Genomic DNA, 18,892 nt, shown 5'->3' on the forward strand with positions numbered 1-18,892 from the left:
TCCACCATGCAAAATCAGTCCCATTAAACTTGTTAATTCGAACCTGTCTTCAGACATTGCAAACGAGAAAACAGGGAAAAAAACCAATAAACAAAACTCTAACCCATAACCCAATGTCCTCTCTTACACCCCAAAACTTATGTCAACAAATACCCAAACCACACAATCAAATTAAACCTGAATAACAAACCGAATTGAACACCCAACCTTCAATACTAGTCCGGCAACAAGACGCAGTCGACACTACTTCTTCTTTGATTAACAGTCAAATAACACGACTATACCATGTGGTATTCTCCTTGACAGCAGTGTTGGTTTAATAGCAAAACCCTAGCGGTGGCGGCACAGAGATTTATGGTGGTGGCGAAGTAACAACAACTACTAAAGAGTTAAAAAGCCCCTAATGTCTTAAAGCAAAAACATACAGCCCCACAAAGGAACAAATATGCTTTTGATCTCCATTGGCGAGAACCCAAGATAAAAACACTATACTACTTCCTTTTTTGGTTAACACCACTAAAAGGATTTCCTTTTCATGAATCTGACGAAACCGAAAATAATATTTTTATTACTTCCCTTTTTGGACTCACACAAAACTACAAGAAAATACTACCTCCACAAATCCACCCCAGATCAAATGCCAAATCTTCTACGAGTTGTTATACGTGCAATGAGCCGGTGTGTTAACAACAAGCCAAATCTCTAATGCCACTTGTTAGTTATTAATTAGAGTTGGTATGCAGCGGAAACACAAACGCACAAACGAAAGCAATAAATAAGAGACACGAGATTTTATGTGTTTCTGTCAATGCGACCTACGTCCACGGCTGCAACTAGGGTATTTTTTTTACTAAGCATGGTACAAAAGACTAAAATACATGACTATGTATATATAGATAACAATTAGGTTTAATAGAGTAGGGACCAAGAAAACTCCAATGGACCATCCTCCGTAATTAAACGGGCTGCCCCCTTTAGTGTTCTAATTGTCAACGAACAAGCCCGACCCAAAGGCCTTCACAAATCCTAACACGATTTGCTTTTGAGTTATCAATTAGTAACCGAAAACCAATACACATATGAGTGAGCCAATTGAGTGCCGGTAAAGGTAAATCTATTATGTTGAAAAATGTAGTTGGGATGAATAGCTACCCGGGGTTGCTCTGTTGTGGAGGAATATTCATGTTGGTACGATATTATGTTCGTTTCGCTCGAAACGCAACAAATCAATGGATCACTTGTTCGCTACACGCTCCATGGAGGATTCCGTTTGGCAAAGTATTTCAAGATAGTGCAAGCCTCCTTTTTTTTTTTGCATTATCAATCACTGATGTTTTGCCTCTCAAAGATAATTATAGCCGAGGTCTGTAGGTTCCGTGTAGGGTGGATCTAACAACAATTCTCGGATCAATCTACTCGGTGTTTAGTGAAAATCACACCAAGCCGCCTAGATCTCAGCTCTTGTTAGTGTGTTAGTTATTTTCGGCTTTTGAGAGCTTGAGAGCTTAAGAGTTAGATGGATAAGATAGTAGTTTTGCCAAAAGCTAAATCCTTTTCTCTCATGCACATGCTCCCTATTTGTAGATAGGCATGGCATGAACATTTCTATTATAATTAGCCCAATGGGCTTTATGTGCAAGTGGTCTAGGGCCCAATACAAGGATAATACAAAAGACAAGTTTAACACAATACATACTAAAAGAGTAATCAAAATACAAAACGAGGCCCAACAATCTCCCTCTAGTCTTTAGTATTATCGCCTGTCTTCGTCTTCAATCTGTTTCGTACTCCAAAGCACCGTCTTCGGAAAGTGGAAGTTCAACAAGTTTTCGGACAAACTTGTTGAAGGCTTCAACTATCTTATCGGTATTCTGTTTCCCGATATCCTCCAACGTGGGCATAGGCAAGTTGTAGAGCTTCAAAATATCTTCCTTGCTCAGTCCCATCAGCTCGTATTCGTCAAACACACGCAGAGGATGCATGGTTTTGCAGTGAATGACGGCTTCACCCGTATTATTGTCGATTTCCCAACAAATGAATTCATGTAGAAGGTTGGGAAAGAATGGTTCTCCATGACAGACCGTACGACCTTATCTCTGCATCTCATATCTCCACATGATTCTTCTCTTACCGGTTGCAGGGTCTCTCTCTGTCGGATGCTTATACTTCTGGCCTTTATTCAGCTCGAAGTTGTCATACTCCACCTTCGATTCACGGTCCATGTGGCGCTTGAACCACCCGTCTTGATTCTTTTCATCAATACCGTCACCTACTACCCGCCTAAAATAATTCATATCGAGTTCGGGCAAGGTATGCATCTCCGTCGAGTGCAAGTAGGTGAGGTCCCTTTTTACCCTGCGCAACACCCATGAGTTGCTATCTTCGTGAAACTTGGCATAAGCAATCAAAGCATCATCATGGTATGGGTAGTTGCGGCAGCGAGAGCCTGCACGAATCGTAACACAATGCCATTTTCTCTTGAACTGTTTAAGCATTTGTGTTGAGTCAGCTGCCAGGGCAAGAGTGTGTTCAGGTTTAGGAGCAGAAGTAGGAACTTGAGCTTGTTCTGAAGGCACGTCAAGATGTGGTGAATAGTTGATACCATCTTCCTCCTTCGTTGCTCCTTCCTTCTCACTGCAAACTCTCCTGCGTCAAATAACTCGTTAAAAATAACATCTAGTGCAGCATCTAAGTCCCTGACTCCTTTCGAAGCCTCAGTTGAAGTGGGGGTCTTCATGTGGTTCGTCATGAGGTGGAGCGGTTTGTGATTCCGCTCCACCACCACCAGCTGCACCAGTACCGTCGTTTCCACCATCACCTTCATCATCATCGTCATCATCATCTTCGAAGCTATCATAGACGTTCTTGTCATGATCGTCTTCCTCTTCGTCATCACCACCAGCTCGGGTAACAGATCCTCTAACCTCTGGAGGTACCGAGCTGGTTCCAACCACACTTGTGGCTCCGCCAACATGTGGTACGATGATTCCCATAGTTGCTTCGCTTTCTAAACCCACTGTTGTCTCCAATCCAACCGCCACACTAGGACCAGCTGATAGTTGCTATCTTCCCGTGTGCGTCCTCTCTCCTGTCCTCTTCCAACTCCCAAAGACAGAATCAAGTCCGTCCTTGAGCATGTTGAAATCATCTTCACGCATGTCGATTAGCTCAGAGGCCGTTTGATATTTGCTCACCATCTCTTCATTAATCTTCAACTGAAGCCCGATCAGATGATCCTGGGTGGAAATCTTCACTTTGAGGGACTCTATCTCAGTTCTGAAATCAGAATTTTCAAAGGTAAGCGTACCGGGGTGGACACTTGCTAGCTTTATATCATTGAAACGCGAGAGTTTGTAACCTCTTGAGCAATGAACCACATGTTCGTTTCTTTCTCCAAATCTGATGTAAGATTTTCTTGAAGAACGGAGGCAGACGGCAAGTTCCGTTCCAGGGTCGTCACCCGGTCCCCGACCTGAGTACCCTCCTCCCTTTGAGCGGCGAGTGACAGCAACTGATTGTTGAAAAAAGGTTGTTGGCTGTCAACCCACTTCTGGAGGGTCTCTATCCACCATCGCTGGCTTTCCAATAAATCCTTTTCCAACTCTCATTCCTCCTCCAACAAGGCAACCCGCTTCAATAGTGCTGCCTTCTCCTTCCCTTCCTCAACCTCCTTTTGTTTTTGAGTCTTGATGTACCCAAGCAGCACATGTTCACGCTCAGCCCTCTTGGTGTTTGATTCCTCTAATGCGATGATCCTAATGGCTATGGGTGTGGGTGTAAAGAAGGTTGGGTTAGAAATGGTTGGAGGTGTGTCAGATTAGGTAGGTGGGGTTGTGGTTTGTAGTGGTAGGGTAATGGATTGGTTAGGAGGTGGTGGAGTTATGGTTAGGGGTAGGGTTGTTGGTTGTGGTGGTGTTGTGGTTTCGGGTTGGGTTGTAGTGGGGGTTTGTGTTGGTTTAGTTGGAGGTAAGGTGGTAAAGGTTTGAGACCAAAAATTTTTGGTCCTTAGTGGTGAGGTGAAGGTTGGCGATTTGATGGTGAAGATATAAATGGGTCTGTTGATGTGGGTTGGTCTGGTGGGGTGGTGGTTTAGAAAGGTTGATCTATTTGTTGTGGTGGTAGGTTTTCTAGAAGGGTAGGTAACGGTTGGTCTTGTTGTGTGGGTGATGGTTCGGGTGAGCTAACTGGTGAGTCATGTAATAGTGTCTTTGAAGGTTTGGCTTTGGATTTTAGTCTGGCTTTGGGTTTGGGTTTGGTGTAGATAGGAATTTGTATTTGTTTGGCTTTGAGGGTGGCTAAGGTTTTGGGCAATGTGGTGGGTGAGGCAATGTGTGGGTCAATTTGGGTAGAGGGTTTACCTATCCCGGGAAGCTTGATAACAAGTCCCGGAGCCTTCTTGGAGTCTCCGGCCCTCTTTAGATGCTTAAAGGGTTGCACGTCTTCTTCTTCTTCCTCCTCTTCCTCTTGTTTGGAAGGCCTACTAGTAGAAGGCTTTTTTGTGGCCTTCCGCTACCTGTTGTGCTTCTTTTTTGTCCGCCCCTCAAGTTCGTCATCACTATCCATCTCTTCCACATTCAAACCAACTATCTCCCCGCTTTCCTCATCGGACTCATCACCAACGACCTCCGTCTCTTCAAACATCCCAAACTTATTCCCGAGTAACTCACCTTGATACGCATACCCCTTCCCCTTGGTGCTCAACATTGTGTTAAACAGTTTCTGCTTGATCATATTGACATGGTGAGGCTCAAACGGGGGGCAGCTCGTTACCCTTCTTATCATAGACTGCAGGGTACACGGGTCTTGGCACTTCCAGCATCATGTCATCCAAAAACATCTTGACGAACCGGGGATACATCATCCAGGTGTTGTCAGTAGAAGAGTTGGCTATCATGCAAAGGAAGATCATCCGGGAGTAATTAAACTGGACCCGGTTCGTCATTGCGGCCATCACTCCCACCCAGTCTGTCCAGAGACTATCAAACCCTCCTCGTAGATCGGACAGACTATGTACAACAACGTGAAACAATAAGCGCTAGTATGGTGGGAGGTGCCTATTTTCTAATGTCTTCCTCTCGATGTCATATCCTATCTCCTCAACAAACCCTTTCAACATGGCACGATCACCTTTACTGGAGTGGTGATCCCAGGCATCTTTGATGTTTAGTGTCCGTCTAATATCTTCTTCTTTGATGTTAAGGCTCTTTCCCTTGACTTTGGTAGTGAGAGCATAGAATCTTTCGAGCCCTTAGCATTCTCCCAAAACTCCTTAACCCAAAATTTGTGAATAGCCGGGTTATCTATGATAGCATGTTCCAGGGGAGTCCTCTTGAGCCCCTTAATCATGGAAGTGAATATCTTGTGCTTATTCTTTTTGGGTAACTCAAGAGGGAATGATAGATTATGAAGCTGAGATTGAATACAAGAACCATTAGAATCATCATGATAACTATAAAACAAAGATAGATAACAACTATATTTAAAACAACTTTATATAATACATAGATATTTTATTTATCACTTGCATACATTTGTTTAGTTAGTAATAGATTTTAGGTGTTAGAAAGTTAATTTTACTTATATTTAGTTGTTATGTCCATATTATAGTGTCTAAGTATGTCAAAAAAGGTTTAAGTCCATAAAAGTCCATTTAGTCCAAATGTCCAAAACTGTGAAAATTGTCCAAGTAGAAACAATTCGCATCGCATGATTGAAAGAAATCGCATCGCATAAAACCATTCACATTGCATGGCATTTTAATTCACATCGCATGAGTTATGCGATGCAATTCAAAATAATATTCAGTCGCATTACATGAGACATGCGAAACAATTTGAATACGATTCTTGTCTCATCGCATAATTCATACGATGTGATTTGAATCACATGCGATCCAAGCGATTCTTTTTCTTCAACCATGCGAGTCAAATTCCCTTTTCTCCAAATCTTTCCCTTTTGCCTTGAACAAGGTCGCATATACCCGAATTGAATATCTGGACACTTTGATAACCTAAATCTAATGTTAGCATGGTCAATCGGACTCAAGAGGGTCCGATGAACCCTAATTCTAAAAACTGTACAAATCTAACCCTAAAAATACACAATACTAATGATTCAAAGGTCATGTGATGCTTAGTAACAACCATAACCATGAGTTTCACTAAAAATCATCAAAATCAAACCCTAGATCTAGGCGACGGTTCATATGAACCGTTGATTAGATCTGGACCAAGAAACCATAGATGAAGAAGATGTTGATAGTATACCAGAGGAGATGGATCCATAATGTTGGATCAAATAAGATAATAAGAAGGCTGTAAATATTAAAATGAAGATTAATTGTTAGGGTTTCTAGAGAAAGAAGTGAGAGTGTTTGGTAAGAGAGAGTAAAGTGAAATGGAACATATTTTGATTTCCCCTTTATATAGGGTCAACCTATCTCGCGATAGAAACGTCTCGAGTTTTAAACAACTTTACACTCTCAGTCCTCGGTCTATAAAAATATTTACAAATTTAAACCCGAAAAGTATTTACCCACCGAATACAAACACTCAGTTATATACAGGTTTTATTTTGTCGGTTCTATGTTAAGAACGTTTTCATAAGCGATCTCTTTAACAAAATAAAACATAAGTAAAGTAAAAAATGAAAATAAAAATTAAAATTAAAATTAAAATTAAAAATAAAATAAAATAAAATAAATAAAAATAAAACAAATAAAACTGACTTAAAATAATGTTTTAGTTTAAAACAAAACAAAACAAAACAAACTAAAAACAAAAATAAAATGAAATAAACTAAAGTTAAAAGGAGTAAACACCGCAAACTCAACGTTGACTATAGATATTGTCCACATTTTCAACTTGACAAGTGTTTTGATATCAATATGATACGTTAAGGTATAAGTTAGGCACGATGCTTACGTGGTCCCCACTTAATCAGGCATGTTACCGACTCCATCATACCTTGGGCTTAGTTTGTGTTCACATATCACCTCAATTTGACTTACACCTTTCTTATTTGATCACAGTATGCATATTAACACACTTGACACTTTATTTTTGTACACATGACTCTATCTAGAAAGATTAAAATAAAGCAGAAGTTCAGGGCCTTAACGATCAGGTTGGAAAATACCATATTATCGCACAGAGAAAGTCCAAGGCTTGAAAAAAGAAAGAAAATAAAACCAAGCAGAAGACTCAAGGCCTTAACCATCAGGCTGAATAATACCATATTATCACACAGCAATAGTCCAAGGCTTGAATCAAAATAATGATGAAATAATTTAGAAGTTAAAAATCCTAAGAAATACAACTTTTCGTTTTTGTTTTCTTTTCTATTTCTTTTCTGACTCCTTTTCTTTTTTTTTTATTGACAATTTTCTTGACTCAAAAGAAATTAAAAATTGACACTGATTACATAAGACAACTGTGATCAGGTAAAGAGAGGATTGGGTATTACATGTTATTTACATTTCAGACTTTAGAGATATGGCATTACTGGAGTCATGCAACCGCTTCAAAAACGTACAACCACTAGCATAGGCAGATATTTAAGTTTATATTACATGACATTTACTTGTTTATCAAGCCTATCTATACATTAAACTATGATTTTGTTGACTTTTGATCTACTCTTTTCTTACGCTAGGATCATCAAAATCAATGTACTATCTGTAACGCCCGTTAATTCCGGTTTCTAGAATTAAGGATTGTAGAGTATGTATAACTCTCGGGACTTAACCGACGTTTCTCGAAAGCCTTTACGTCATCCCGGTACGTTAAAGAACCTAACTTTTCCTTCCATTTTGCCTTACGCTTCAATCAGAAGGGACTAGAGTGTAATATCTTATGTTATAACATAAACTAACCCTAGCCCCTTGCAATGTTGCGATCGGCAGATTAGAGCAGGCCCTAGACCCACGATTTTCCTTTTTGCAGCCAATTCTAAGCCATGAAAACTTCAATTCAAGGTCGATTTTATGATTCCCCATGTCTTTTACACCTTAATTGATCATATTAACATGCTTATTGGTTGTTAAGGTTGAGTTTTGATGATAACAGTTTGCTGACATTTTCGTATACGTTTATTGTAGGGTCTGTAACGCGATAATAATCCATTGATTTTGATTGATTCTTGATTCCACGATATTCTGCTTCGAGTCTAGTTTCCAGAAAGGTATAATACGTAATTTTTGGACGAGATTTGAATGGTTTTTATGAATTTATAAAATCGAGTGTCAAAGCTGATGCGGGATGTCGGATTCTGGTCTGTCTTCCCGACGTCATAACCTTTTTTGTACAGGTCCAAACTGGTTGGTTCCACTTCTGGAAGTTATTATTTTGAGTTAGGAACCAAACTCAATTGGAATCGTTTAATTTGGTTAGGTAATGAATTTTATAAAAATAAAACCATTTTGTTGCGCACTGAAATAGCTGCACGTACCTTGCTGTGTTGGGAAAATTTTTATAATTTTTGTGTCCAATAGAAAAATATAATAAAAATATTTTTATAAACCTAAGACATTTATTAAAGCCTGGTAAAAATTTAATAATTTATTTCAAAGTTTATCCTATGTAATTAAATGCATCTTCGCATGCTAAAATCTGCACGTTTTACTCGTTATTAATCGATAAGTTTGTTTTAGGCTTAACCGGTGGATTTGGTTAGTTGAAAGGTTGTAGGGGCTGAGGTAAAGTTGTTGGGCCTTGGTCCAAGTGTTGGGCCTTGGGCCAAGTTGTTGGGCCTTGAGCCAAGTGTTGGGCCTTGGGCCAAGTTGTTGGGCCTTGAGCCAAGGCCTTGGGCCAAGTGTTGGGCTTGAACGGGCCATTAGGCAAGAGTGTTCTTACGGTCTAGTTTAGTAACGTGTTGTGTATAATTTACAGGCCCTTGCTTGTGATTGTGCACTTAGGGATTTTCTAGCTCGTTGCAGGTGTTCGATTGATTCCAGGTGAGTTCATGATGCCTTTTTTACTCTTTTTACTTTTGGGCTAGCATGCACACCTAAGTGTTTTCTTACATGATGAAATATTTTAAACGAATTTATATAGGCTTGCTAGCATATGGTAGGCCTTGGGATGTTAAATATATATATATGTATATACATTATTTCTTGGTCTCTATTTGGCGATGTTGTAGTCGTTTCGACTAATGATGTTGTGTATGCCTACTTCGTGTTTGCATGCACTGATGTTACGTGTTTGGGTTGTACGTTTGCTCGACCCTGATGTTATACGTGGATGTTATATATATATATATATATATATATATATATATATATATATATATATATATATATATATATATATATACACTATCACTTACCAACTGTGTTTGGGTTGTACGTTTGCTCGACCCTGATGTTATACGTGGATGTTATATATATATATATATATAGATATATATATATATATATATATATATATATATACTGTTATGTATATAGGGATGTTATTGAATGGATGTTTACATATACATTTGTATATGTTTGTATGAGGATGTTTAAGTTCGATAATGATGATTAGATGGATGTACCCTTTTACTTTTAGAAAACCTTTGGTATGGCTATCATGATTTTTACTACTGATATCTTTTACTTAAAACTTGACTCACTCAGCTCAAGCTGACTTTGTGTGCATGTTAGTGTGAGTTTCAGGATTTGGAAGAGGATGCCTTATCGTTTGGATGTGAACGGAGCTACTTGGATGGTGAAGGGCATACTGGAAGGAAGAATTGTTTATGAATATTTTATTTCAAGGAAACTTATAAAAGTTATATTTATTTTGGTTCTTGGGCAAAATTTCCGGGTTTCGGGAACTTATTTCATTTTTCATGTTTTCCGTAAAATTTATACTCTGATACGTTTGTTTTAATGGAAGAAACGGTTTTTAAGTTTAATAAATTTTACGAGTGTTTGAATGATTACCAACTGTGGGGTTCCCGGGGTTCGGGGCCTTACACTATCACTTTCCAAAGGTCAGTTCAATTTCTCAAATGAAAATTTTAATTATCCGACTCCCTCTAAGCAGGAGCTCCTTCTAAACGAGTCAACTCTTTTTAGATTTTCTTAATAATAGTATAAAATATTTTTGGAAAATCAAGTGATTTGTTTTTGTTTTTCTTAAGATAAATTGAAAATATTTTTGGTGAGTTATAAATAACACAATTTTCTCCCTCTAAAATTGTGACATATTTTAAAAATATTTAGAATTTTAAAACAAAAGGATAAAACCTACTCAAACGAAATCATGCCCAAGGACACCACAAGCCACAAGGTATATAAATCGGGCACAATTAAATACTTTTGTAAAGCAATCAGCAAAGTTGAAATCAGTATGGACCCTTTGAATGTTAACAAGCTTACGATCAAAACAATCACGAATGAAATTCATTCGGATGTTAATGTGTTTGTCTTTGAATGTTGGACCGGGTTTTTAACAATAGCGACAGCAGCCTCATTATCACATTTAATCGTGGTGTTAAAGAAATTCAAACCGTAATCCAACAGCTGATACTAGATCCATATCACTTGAGAGCAGAAGCTGTATGTGACAATGTGCTCGGCTTCTGTGGTGGAGGTGGACATGGTAACTTGTTTCTTGCACTGCCAAGAGATTAACCTGTCGCCCAGGAATTGGCATCTTCATGATGTTGACTTTTGATCAAGATTTCAACCCCCATAATCACTATCAGTATAAGCATGTAGCACCAAAGGAGACTCTATTGGATACCATAAACCCAAGCAAGTCCTTCCTTTGAGATATCTAAAGATATGTTTGACTGCGATCATGTGTGATTCTCTTGAATCCAATTGATATCTTGCACACTGGAAAACAGGAAACATGATGTCTGGTCTGCTTGTAATGAGATACATCAAGAGCTAATCATAGACCTGTAAAGGTGTTGATCGACTGGCTTTCCTGATGGATTAGGAGCTAGGACAGGTCGTGTAGCAGTCGGTGCCAAAAAAGTTGATGAATCCTTAAATCCAAATTTCTGAACAATGTCATGGACGTATTTTTCCTGGTGTATCAAAATCCCGTCCGTCTTTTGTTCAACCTGTAAGCCCAGGAAGAAAGTCATCTCTCCCAAAGAACTTGTTAGAGCATAATGTCTATTGCTAGGGTCTTAGATGCATTAGATATGATTGTATAGGGCTAAAAATGTCAAATGTATAATTTGTGTTTAGTAGTCAACGCATAAGTCTCAAGGTCAACGCATATCTTATGCGGCGTATATGTTATACGCCGTATAACGTATACGGCCTTGATGAGCTTGTGGATGTTTCCTATAAATAAGGGACTTATGCGTTTCTACTTAGACTTTTGGTCACTATAAGAGAGAGAGAGAGAGAGTAGAGAGAGAAAGTGTGCAAAGTGTCATATCTTGTCATCTTTCTTGATATATATGAAATTGTGCTTAATGTTTACTTGTGTGTGTTCAATCTCAATGGATTCCGCACTTTGAGATACAAGCTGTAACAATCAGAGATCCTTATTGTAATCTACATCAAGATCACAGGCCTTTTCAAGTGGTATCAGAGATGTATGGCTCGTTACTAGCTTGAACACTTCAAGTTTTCATGGTTTTTCTCTCTACATTCAAATTCCACCGTCAAAAGTTCTTCAAACTTTCACACATTGTTCCTTACCTATCCGTGACAAACCCTACCAAAATTCATTCAATTTCTGCATCATTTGCACCTTCAAGTTCCAAAATTACCAAAATGGAGATCTTCACCGTAGATGTCATGACAGCGTATATGTTCTTCACGTATAACATATACGAAGTATAACATATACGCCGCATATGTTAAGGTGAACACTTATACGTTGACCACATACATATACGTTGACCATTCTTTGACCACACAACATATCCGTTAACCAAGAAACTTATACGTTGACCTTATTTGATCAGAAACATATACGTTGACTAGAAGGGATATATGTTGACTTCGGAAAACCTAAGTGCGTTCGTGTCACAGGTGTCTATTCTTCTTCAGAATATCAATTTGGAAAATGAAATGGGAACTTCCAACAAACCTCCTAAGCTACTCAGAATGGAAGATTATCCTTCGTGGGCAGATAAATTTGAGACGTACGTTCAAGCGTTGAACTACGAAACATGGACAGCCGTTGAAGAAGAATACATCATCCCTAATAATGAGAATGGGGAAAACTACCGATTATCCCAAATCGCTGATGCAGAAAAGGATTTGTTTCTAAGAGAAAAGAAGATGTTAAATCTTTTCCAACAAGCCATCAAAGCCGAGATCTTTCAATTATTACAGCACAATGGTTTATGCTATTCAATTTGGCATGCACTATTACACAAAGATCGAGAAAACCCTGATATGCGTAAGAGTAAAATAGCACTACTTAAGAAAGAATTCGATATTTTTGCTCAAGTTAAAGGTGAAACTTTTGCTCAGTTGGTTGAAAGATACTGCTATCTTGTGAATGAGATGAAAAGGCTAAATATTGATAAGCCTGAGTATGAATACATCGATAAACTTGCTGATGCTTTGCCTGAAGAGTGGGGTACTTTCATAATGATTCAACAATCTAACCCCATTGCTTATGCTCATTTGGACCTTGCAAATTTTATCGAGAAACTTGAAGCTCATGACCTGGAGCTGAGAAAGAAACAAAAGATGAAATCTACAGCCATATCACAAGATGTGGGATTATATTACAAGGGTTCTCAATCAAATGTTTCTTCAAATCCCTAGATTCCTACTGCATTTTGTGCTGAGCAATCTAATCAAGCATTTGTTACAAGTTTGCATACTACTTCTGCTACTCCACAGTATAGCAGTAGTTACTCAGGAACCATACCAGTTTCGTGTCAACAGGATTCTGATGTGATACAATGTAACATTGTTGTGAACTTGAAGAATACGGGAAACATGACCACTGACACTGTCAAGGAACATCTAGCTTTTCTAAGATCTGTTCTAGAATCTTACGAGTGCTTGGTTGCGGGTCGCATTGGAAATTATAATATGACTAAAGAAGATTATGATCAGATTGACCTGGAGGAAATGAAGATGATTGACATAAGATGGTGCATGGCTAGTGTGATAAGGAGAGCACAGAGATTCAAAGAGATAATTAGTCGGAACGTGCTTGATGGTACAACTTCAAAATTAGGCTTTGACAAGTCTAAGGTTAGATGTTTTCGTTGCAAGGAGAAAGGTCATTTTAAAAGGGAATGCACAAGTAAGAGTGTTGATGATCATGCTGCTAATCCTTTTGGACGAGACTACTACAGGCAAGCAATATATCACCGTCCAGAGGGGGAATCATCTAAGGGAAAGAAACCTACTGAAGCATCAACTTCACAACAAAAGGCAAATACAACCCAAGTTGATGAAGGTTTCAATTGGAATTCTGTATTCCAAGCGAATGTAGCTCAAGTGGTTGATGAGGACAAACAGGAGGTTAGTGATGAGGTTAAGATGGTTAATGGGATTAAAGATAAGGATGGTAATAAGATTGAGTCTGAGATTCAAAGTATGAGGTAAAGGTGAATCGTGATGATAAGATTGAAGTTGTTAAGGATGTGAATGGAGATAATAACAATGAAGTTGATCGTGATACTTCCGATGACGAACTTCCTCGAACATAAGATAAAATTCATGAGGTTCTTACTGACTATCTTATTTCATTATTTCCTCCTGATATTATCGAGAGTTTTGCAGGCTGGTTTTATGAGGAAGATGTTCCACATGGAAAAATTAACTTTGGAGTGGAAGAGGATAATGAACTTCCAGAAGTTAACATGTCAGGAAGTAAGGAGGAATCAGTTAATGATGTTGAAAAGATTGTTGCGGACAAGTTTGTTGAAGGTGTGGTAGAAGACATCACCGATGTTGACTCAGAAACTTCAAGTGAAGAACTAGTTGATCAAGCATCCATGGCCAAAGAGGTAATTCTAAACTCAAACCTTTGTGAAAAATGTGAATTACCATGCGATGAATGTGATTTTAAAAATCTTGAAATCAAAGAATTAAAGAGACACTATGATATGTCTTTATTTGATCTCAACGGTGTTAATGAGGCATATTTGAAACTTAAATCGTGTGAAAAGAATTTAGGAGAAAGAATTTTACAAGATCAGAAAACGATTTCAATGTTAAAACACATGGTTGAAGACAAACAAAAGGCCATTAACAGACACATAGATGCGAATGCTGCTCTCAAACTTGAGCTTCAAACACTCAAGATTGAGACGGAAAGAGTGAACTTGAAATTAGTGGGCTATGCTTCATCATCATATGTTCTTGATCACATTATCCAAAAAACAAAGGATAATGAGACTGAGAATATCAAAGAAAATTATCATGCTATGCCTCCACCAATGTTGAATGCTTATGTTCCAAAGAAACCAAAAGGTTTCAAAAAGGCACTTAATGTGGAAATCGACACTCCACATCATGATAATTTAAAGCTTGCTGATAATAAGTCTGAAAAGAATGAGAGTTCGGGTTGTGATTCAACAACTGGTCTGAAAATGGCAGAATCAGAGTTATTTGAGGAAACTGTTAAATTTCAAGGGTTGGGTAAACAAAAGGAAGTTGAGAACTCGACAAGATTTGCTAAAACAAGCTTTTATAACAAACAATCATCTCGAGTTAAGAAATTTTAAGAGAAAAATATAATGTTTGTGCATGGCAAAACATCAGAATCTGAAAAGGAAGTTGAATTTAGAAAACAATCAAATGATGAATTTTATTGTTTGAAAGCCGAGCGTGAACAAGTTGAAACTACAACTCAAACCAATAAATTCATTGATAGGAGACGGTGTTTTTGTTGTAATGTAAGACCCCGAATCCCGGGAATCCTACAGTTGGTATTCATCCATAATACTTATAAAAATACTTAAACTTGAAAACAGTTCATTCCATTAAAACAACTAACTCAGAGTATAATTCAGCGGAAAACCATAGTTGATAAAATAAGTTCCCAAAACCCGGGAATTATGACCAAAATCTAATTTAAGTGTATTTGATAAAAATTTTTAAAAAGAAATGTTTGATATTGAAATCTTCCACCCACGTATGCCCTTCACCATCCAAGTAGCTTCGTGCATGTCTAAGCGGTAAGGCATTCTCCTCCTAACCTGAAACTCACACTAACATGCAAACAAAGTCAGCTTGAGCTGAGTGAGTTCAAGTTTTAAAAAATAACATCAATAATAATAATCATAATAGTCATTCCAAGGATTTTAAAATATAAAAGGGATACATCAGTTAGGCCATTATCATCAATAAATAATCATCCTTATATATATATATATACATACATGTATATATAAACATCTTTATAAGTACATCATATATAATAACATCCCAGTAATAACATCAGGGTCGAGCACATGTACTACCCAAACACGTAACATCTCATCCAATGTATGCAAACACAAAGTAGGCATACGTAACATTCGTAGTCGACAACGACTACTAACATCGCCAAATATTGGCCATACAATAATACATACATATGATAATACCATCTCAAAGCCTACCCTACACAAGTAAGCTCATCCAAAATAATATTAAACAATTCATCAAGCAAAATCGCTTAGGTGTGCATTCTAGCCCAAAATCTTAAAAGAGTAAAAAGGGGGCATCATGAACTCACCTGACACAAGACACGTATTCACCACGAGCTAGATAATCCCTAAGTAATCCCAAAACTCAAACACCTATCGGTTTACATACAAACATTACAATTGACATCGAAAGGACTCGTTTATCCTATGAGACGTTCTAACATGGTTCGAGTTACCTAAAGCCTCGACCTCATCAAAGTCAATCATAACAGCCCCCGGGGCCTTACATTCACCAACACGACCCTTAGATACTCCTGGGAATAAAGAATTCCCAATTTACCCCTGGAAGCACTAGGTGACACTAACACGCGCGTTTAAGAGTCGTTTAGGCTGTTAACATCCAACTCTGACCCGTGTCAACCCAATATGATAAAATCACAGCCAACAAGTCCACACAACACGAGTCAAATGGGTCGGTAACTCGCAAATACAACGCACCAACTATTCAATAAACGCAATTGCGCGTTGTACCGACCCGTTTGAGTAACCGACAACCAATTCAGCCTCATAACTTATAAAAATGATTTTTCAACAGCCCGTACATCAAACCAAGTTCCCCCGAGCTGAATTGGTCGTTAATCACTTCAACCCTCGCGTTAAACGCATCAAACTACAATTCTAGTCAACCGAACACTAACAATCAAACTACAACTAGTTGACCAATCTAACGAACACCAATGACCATGATTTTATGTATGTTATACTAGACATACCTAGGAAGATTTTGATGCAAAAACCTCAACCAAAACAGTCCCGAAACCGCTCAATTGGAAAGCCACTTGATTAACCTAAAACAAGTCGTTTATCGATCAATACGCGTAATATAAAGATCAATTAAGGTGTAAAAGACTTGGGGAATCGTAGAACTAACCTTCAATTGATGTTTTACGCTCACACCTTGGCTGGAAAGATGAAAAATCACATGGGGGGGGGGGTCTGGAGGCTGCCGATCGGAACAATGAGGAAAGGGTTTAGGGTTAGGTTTATGATATAAAAATTTTTCACATCTAGCCCTTCAAATTTTAGAGAATTAACATCTTGGTTGAAAAGTTAAATGTTCTAACGTACCGGGATGATGAGAAGGTTTCCGAGAAATGTCGGTTAAATCCCGAGAAATATACAAACTTTACAAGCTTCTAATCCTTGAACCGAAAATTAACGGGCGTTACAAGTCCACCCCCCTTACAATGGGATTCGTCCCCGAATCCCGATGCGACAGGAACAAATGCGGATAGAGTTTCCTCATCTCGTCTTCGGACTCCCAAGTAGCCTCGGAACCCCTGCGGTGCCTCCACTGCACCTTCACATGACTAACCACTTTATTTCTCAAACGCCTTTCCTGACGGTCAAGAATAGTGATAGGCTCTTCAACGTAGTTCAGCTTACTATCAAGCTCAATATCATCAAGAGGCACATGGGTCTCCTCATCAGCTAAACATTTCCTCAAATGGGACACATGGAAAGTAGGATGAATCCCCGTGAGCTCGTCGGGCAATTCCAGTCTATACGCTACCTCACCAACACGGGACAATATACGAAATGGACCAATGAACCTCTGACTAAGCTTCCCCCTCTTACGAAAACGAATAATACCCTTCCAAGGAGAAACTTTCAACATAACTCGATCCTCAGCCTCAAAGACAATAGGCCTCCGCCTTTTATCCTCGTAGGATTTTGGACGATCTTGAGCGATTTTCATATAAGACTTAATCTTATCGAGCTTCTTAGTCGTAGCCTCAACTACCTCCAAACTAACCAACTGTTTCTGACCAATGAAACCCCAACAGACTGGAGTCCTACACCTCCTACCGTACAACATCTCAAACGGTGGCATCCCAATCGTGGCGTGGTAACTGTTATTATAAGAAAATTCGACCAACAGTAAAGGACGATCCCAACTACCACCAAAATCAATAACACAAGCTTGCAACATATCCTCAAGAGTCTTAATGGTCCTCTCAGATTGACCATCCGTCTGCGAGTGATAAGCGGTGCTGATGAGGAGTTTGGTACCCATCTCCTCATGAAACTTCTTCCAAAATCTGGAAGTAAAACGCGTATCCCTGTCCGAAACAATAGATACCGGGGCCCCGTGCCTAGAATGATCTCACGAATAAATACATCGACCAACTACTCGGAATTAAAAGTTTCTCGGATCCGCAAGAAATGAGCGCTCTTGGTCAGTCTATCAACGATTACCCAAATGGTGTCATAACTACCCTTAGGAGTACGAGGTAGTTTAGTCACAAATCCATCGTAAGATGCTCCCACTTCCACTCAGGTATTTCTAAGGGCTGAAGTTTCCTGAAAGGCTTCTGGTGCTCGGCCTTAACTTGCAGACACATCAAACACTTACTCACGTACTGAGCCACCTCATACTTCATCGCAGGCCACCAATAATTTTTCTTCAGGTCTTGGTACATCTTGGTCGCTCCCGGGTATAGATTTATCACGAGGAATTCATAATGCCCATAACGAGTGTGGAAGGCAGTGTTAGGAATATCTTCCACCCGAATTTTCAACTGATGATACCCGGACCTAAGGTCGATCTTCGAGAACCAACTAGCTCCTTGGAGCTGATCAAATAAGTTGTCTATCCTTGGGAGAGGGTACCGATTTTTAACAGTGAGTTTATTCAATTCAAAGTAGTCAATGCACATCCGCATGCTACCGTCCTTCTTCTTAACGAATAGGACCAGGGCACCCCAAGGCGAGATGGTCGGTCGTATGAAGCCCTTGTCGAGCAAGTATTCCAATTGAGCCATAAGTTCTTTCATTTCATTCGGTGCTAGATGGTAAGGGGCTCGAGCAACGGGTTTGGCACCTAGTACAACGTCTATCTGGAACTCGACCTCGCGATCCAGCGGCGCATCTGACAAATCATCTGGAAATACATCCGGGAAATCCCGAACAATAGGAACATCACCGACGGTAGCCACCTCGGTATTCACGTTTATAGTATACGCCAGATACGCCCCGCACCCCGGCCGCATCAATCTTCCCGCCTTAAGCATGGATATGATATGTGGCGTCGCACCATTCCGATCACCGAAGACCGTCATTTGGGTCCCATCCGGGGCCCTTAGACGTACAAGTTTCTGACCACAAACGATCTGAGCATCAACACTTGCGAGCCAATCCATCCCAAGCACACATCGAAACAGCCAAGTGGCATCAAGTACAACCGCACCGGAAATTTATACCCAGACAACTCGATGGAACAAACCCTGAATAGCCCTAGACACAGAAACGGACTTTCCTATGTCAACCT

General features: G+C 39.2%; 1 protein-coding gene across 1 annotated transcript; it reads left to right on the top strand.

Annotated features, from left to right (window-relative positions):
* Positions 1 to 12,028: 12,028 nt before the first annotated feature.
* LOC143538840 (uncharacterized) lies at positions 12,029 to 12,736 on the top strand. The gene has a single exon (XM_077032300.1). It carries the CDS (start codon positions 12,029 to 12,031, stop codon positions 12,734 to 12,736), a length of 708 nt encoding a protein of 235 aa, XP_076888415.1.
* The last annotated feature ends 6,156 nt before the right edge of the window (positions 12,737 to 18,892 follow it).

Source organism: Bidens hawaiensis, unplaced genomic scaffold (assembly GCF_021521415.1).
Source record: "Bidens hawaiensis isolate Kalapana, Puna unplaced genomic scaffold, B.hawaiensis_p1.1 tig00011733_1, whole genome shotgun sequence".
NCBI lineage: Eukaryota > Viridiplantae > Streptophyta > Magnoliopsida > Asterales > Asteraceae > Bidens > Bidens hawaiensis.

Bases quoted from the DNA above. Each gene is read 5' to 3' on its own strand.
- LOC143538840 (XM_077032300.1), top strand. From the start codon at position 12,029: ATGGGAACTTCCAACAAACCTCCTAAGCTACTCAGAATGGAAGATTAT.